General features: G+C 42.7%; 1 protein-coding gene across 1 annotated transcript in view; it reads left to right on the top strand.

The window, feature by feature from the left end:
* The window catches only part of LOC144606738 (CCN family member 2-like), an 8302-nt gene extending 4711 nt beyond the window's left edge, over positions 1-3591 (top strand). The window contains exons 4-5 of the mRNA XM_078423074.1: positions 1-25; positions 2016-3591. The exon at positions 1-25 is cut by the window's left edge and continues 187 nt beyond it. Coding sequence (XP_078279200.1) covers positions 1-25; positions 2016-2315 — 325 coding nt within the window. The 3' untranslated portion in view covers positions 2316-3591. The remainder of the gene's footprint in view (positions 26-2015) is intronic.
* Positions 3592-4834: the final 1243 nt, after the last annotated feature.

Genomic DNA, 4834 nt, shown 5'->3' with positions numbered 1-4834 from the left:
CACCCAGCTCGAGCACAGCATCAAGGTACTGGATACTGCAGACATTCACTCCAGTGAAACAGGCGCTTCCATGACACACGAGAGCCCTCTGCTCTCAGGACCAAAGATACTAGAGGAGCAAGATAGACCACTTGACCCTAAAAACCGTAGTACGTCACGGCGCCATTTTAGTCGGCAGAAACTTGCAGAAACATTTAAAAAGAAAAATAACAAAAATCTGTGAGTTGATAGGTGAGATATATTCTGCATTTTAATGGTATCATCACACATACTGTTCCCCCAAAGCACTGATTACACGGCGAGAGGCATAACGAACGGCGGGTTTTGCTTACTAAAATGGCGGACGTTATGCTCCTTTGCGTACTGCACTTCAGTATAGGTGATTTTAACGGAGTGGTCCATCTTGTTCCTCTAGTATCTTTGCTCAGGACTGTTGTCCAGAAGTCATGGAAACTCATCCATTTATATTGTATTAAAGTTTTACAAATTACCGTGCCTACACAAGAAAAACCTATAGAATAGATTGTGTGTGCGTGTGAGTGTGTATAATATAGAAACACGCACAGATATATATATATATTATTAGATGACGTGTATAATATTATGACATATTAGAAGATATAAATTTTGGATATATAAAATATTAGATATATCTAATATTTTATATATAGGAAAATAACTGCAGATGCTGGTATAAATCGAAGGTATTTATTCACAAAATACTGGAGTAACTCAGCAGGTCAGGCAGCATCCCATTCCTTCTCACCTAATATTTTATATATATATCTTATAAATATCATATTTATTTATATATAATATTAGAAGATACACACTTTTTCAAAGCATTTTGTAGAATATCCCAAACTAGCGTGAACAGTGGTTGATGGGCTGAACGGCCTATTTCCATGCTGTACCTTCCAGTCAATTCAAACTGCAATCAATGAAATATAGGAAACATGGGAGCAAAGGTCTTCACACAAGCTTCCACATCCTGCAGTGTTAATTGGACTAGATGACCTGTGTCAGAGATGTTGCATCATGGAGGTAAAATTGGCACAAATCCCAGGGGGTGACTCTCATGCTCTTCAAAATGGAGCCTCTTATCAGTGTTTCAGCTGCACTGGAATGTCGGCCCAGATTTCTGTCTGAGTCTCCAGGGATGAACGAGAGAAGTGGTGCAGCTGGTAGAGCCGCTGCCTCAGTGCTGGAGATTGGGTGCTTCTCTGTGTGGAGTTTGCACGTTCTCCCTATGACCACGCGGGTTTCCGCCCACATCCCAAAGACACGGGGGTTTGTGAGTTAAATGGCCTCTGTAAATTAGCCTCTAGTGTGTCGGAAGTGGTTGCGAAAGTGGGATAAGATGGAGCAAGAGCGAAGGGGTGATCGATGGTCTGTGTAGACTCGATGGGCTGAAGGGCCTGTTTCCAATGCTGTATCTTTCAATCAGTCAATCTATCATGAACATGAATAGAACTTGCTCACCAACTTTCTGACTCAAAGCAAAAGAGCCAATGTCTGTCTTCAGGCTAACACACCATGGTTTTAGTTTTAGAGATACAGCGCAGAAACAGGCCCTTCAGCCCATCGGGTCCACGCCGACCAGTGATCCATGTACACATGCACTATCCTACAGACTAGGGACAATTTACAAATTTACTGAAGCCAATGCAAACCTGTACGTGTTTGGACTGCGAGAGTAAATAAAGGAGAACATTTTTCATTTCACTGCACATTTATGTGTATGTGACAAATAAATTGACTATTGACATGGTTTAGGAGCGAATGTACAAACTTCACACAGACAGCACCCGTAGTCAGGATCAAACCCGGGTCTCAGGCGCTGTGAGGCAGCAATTCTACCGCTGCGCCACCGTGCCACCCATTCTGCTGATGAATAGAAATCCAAAGAGTAATTCATCTTTCGATTTTCTTCTATTGAACGACTCAAGTAGGTGATGAGGTAGAATTTCCCAGTAAATCACTAACGGGTTATCTGCTCTTCCTTCGCTTCACAGAAAGGCAAGAAGTGTGTCCGTAATCCAAGGCTGTTCAAGTCGATGAAGTTTGAATTTTCTGGCTGCACCAGCACGAGGTCCTATCGGCCCAAGTTCTGCGGAGCCTGCACAGACGGCAGATGCTGTACCCCTCACTCCACCACCACCCTGAGCGTGGAGTTTAAATGTCCCGAGGGAGACCTGATGAAGAAGAAGATGATGTTCATCAAGACTTGTTCCTGTCACCGCGACTGCCCTTCTGACAACGACATCTTTCTGTCCACCTATTACAGGAGAATGATTGGTGACTATGCTACATAAAAGGCATTGGCATCTCATTGACTGGCTCGACCAGCCCTTGTAAACATCACCTGGAGACAAATAATGCTTGCAGTTATTAGAGTGCTTTTCCTCAGATTACAGGGATAGTTGATTATGTACAAGCTCGTGTTTTCATAATATGTGGTGATCATTGTCCTTATGTGAAGTGTTGTAAAATGCAGTCAAATATTTCAACATCACTAATGGAGATGAGAAATTTGAAACTCTAGCATGTTTAAATTGGTCCAAATTGTAATCGCCTGTACTTTAATTTCTCACCGCGCAGTCTAGGTTAATGTCCCAACAAATGAACAGCTCTGATTTCAACCAGCGTTGAAAGATCAGAGGACAGTTTTACGGGGCAGTGGTGATGAGCTACTGTGGAACAAAGTGAGGAAATTATATCTGTGCTCCTGTTGATTGTAGGGCTGGTGTGGCCTGTGAACAAGGCTCACAAACCCACCCTCCCTACCCCTTTGTGTTCATACACACTGGTCGTTTCCCATTCCCACACTGACCTTTCTGTCCTAGGCCTTCTTCATTGTCAGAGTGAGGATAAAGGCAAATTGGAGGAACAGCATCTAATTTTTCGCTTGGGCAGCTTATAACCCACGCTATGAATTTAATTTCTCTAACTTCAAGTAACCCCTGCATTTCCTCTCTCTCCATCCCTCCCCCGCCCAAGTCTCGCCAGTATTTCGTTCTCACCGAGCTACTGCTAACAATGACCTGTTTCCTTTATCATCGTTACACTTTTGCTTATCTTTCATTCAATTGCTCTATATCTCTCTACATCATCGTCTCCATCTCCCGTTTCCCTTTCCCGTGACTTTCAGTCTGAAGAAGGGTCTCGACCTGAAACGTCGCCCATTCCTTCTCTCCAGAGATGCTGCCTGTCCCGCTGAGTTACTCCAACATTTTGTCTCTACGGCAGTATCAAGGATCACTGATATCGGGTCCCTGAAGTGAACACCATGAATGGGTTTTGGAGCAGTGTTATTGAGCCTAGTGTGGCATTGCTGATGACACTAGGTTAAACCTGCTTCAGTTTTGATCCTTTTGACTTGTGACCAGGTTGTGTCCCATGCAATCAGTTATTTCTTGTATGAAACCCAAACGTAAATCACAAGAGAGCATTGTTTTAAGATTGCCTTGTGACTGGTGTAAATATGTGTACAGTTTTATACTCTAATTTATATTATCACAATGTGTTTTGAATTGTAGGCTGGTTGTTATAGACAATGTTTCAGTAAGTTTGGAAAAGAAGTAAATATTTGCGGCATTTTTAGAATAAAATTCTATTTTTCTACAAATGTTTTATTTATTTTTTCTTAACATAAAGCTGAATGAATTTTTATGAATGGATCGGGAAGGTTGCGATTCCGTAGCACATTTCATCACATTGTCATGGATAGAGCCTTCTGCCAAACACTGAATATAAACCTGGATAATGTGGGCTTGTAAGTGTGGTGTTGCAAATGAGAATATTAATTATCAATGGAATTCAGGAAAATAAGTTCATTCTTATCTTTGTAAGAGCAACATCACAGGAGGCTGTGGAGGCCAAGTCAATGGATATTTTGAAGGTAGAGCTTGATAGATTCTTGATTAGTTCAGGGGTTATGGGAGAAGTCAGGAGAATGGGGTTAGGAGGGAGAGCTGGCTCAGCCTTGATTGAATGGCAGGGTAGACTTGATGGGCCGAATGGCCTAATTGTGCTCCTATCACTTGTGACCTTATGAATTCTGACTCCATCTGTACTGTTAAAGTAGTACCATTACAATGGAGCTTTGCTCAAAATGCATAGAGAATAACCTTGTATTTAACTGGAACTTAATGGAGAGAAAGTAGCTGTTCCTGAGTCTGGTGATGTGTGCTTTCAAGCTTCTGTATCTTCTGCTGGATGGGAGCAGGAAGAAAAAGGAATGACTGGGGTGGGACACGTCTTATGATTATGTCGTAGAAAGAAACAACTGCAGGTGCTAGTTTATACCAAAGATAGACAAATTGCTGTACTAACTCAGCGGGTGAAGCAGCATCTCTGGAGAGAAGGAATGGGTGACGTTTCGGGTCGAGACCCTTCTACCTTTGATTATGTTGGCTGCTTTTCCATGGCAGCATGCAGATGGAGTCAGTAGTGGGAAGTCTGTTCTGTGTGATATGTTTGTGCATTTGCTTTAGTAACACACAGAAATACGAAAGCTAACCTGAAGTCAACAGGGTTCTGTAAGCAGCCGAAAGGTAGATTACTGGGTTGCTCCTGGGCCTAGCCAAGCTGGCCATCCGCAAGTCACGGCGCCATGCGGAAGAGCTGGTGATTTTGGAAGATGTTTGTTAATACGTAGAGGTAGGAAATTAGGAAGTGAGAGAATGTAGACACAAAATGCTGGAGTAACTCAGCAGGAGCTGGCAGCATCTCTGGATAGAAGAAAGACTGTGTCATCACCCTTTCCTTCTATCCAGAGATGCTTCCTGTCCTGCTGAGTAACTCCAGCATTTTGTGTCTATCTTCAGTGTAA

The sequence above is a fragment of the Rhinoraja longicauda genome, chromosome 27 (assembly GCF_053455715.1).
Source record: "Rhinoraja longicauda isolate Sanriku21f chromosome 27, sRhiLon1.1, whole genome shotgun sequence".
Classification (NCBI taxonomy): domain Eukaryota; kingdom Metazoa; phylum Chordata; class Chondrichthyes; order Rajiformes; family Arhynchobatidae; genus Rhinoraja; species Rhinoraja longicauda.
This window is presented reverse-complemented; position numbering and strand designations above follow the sequence as displayed.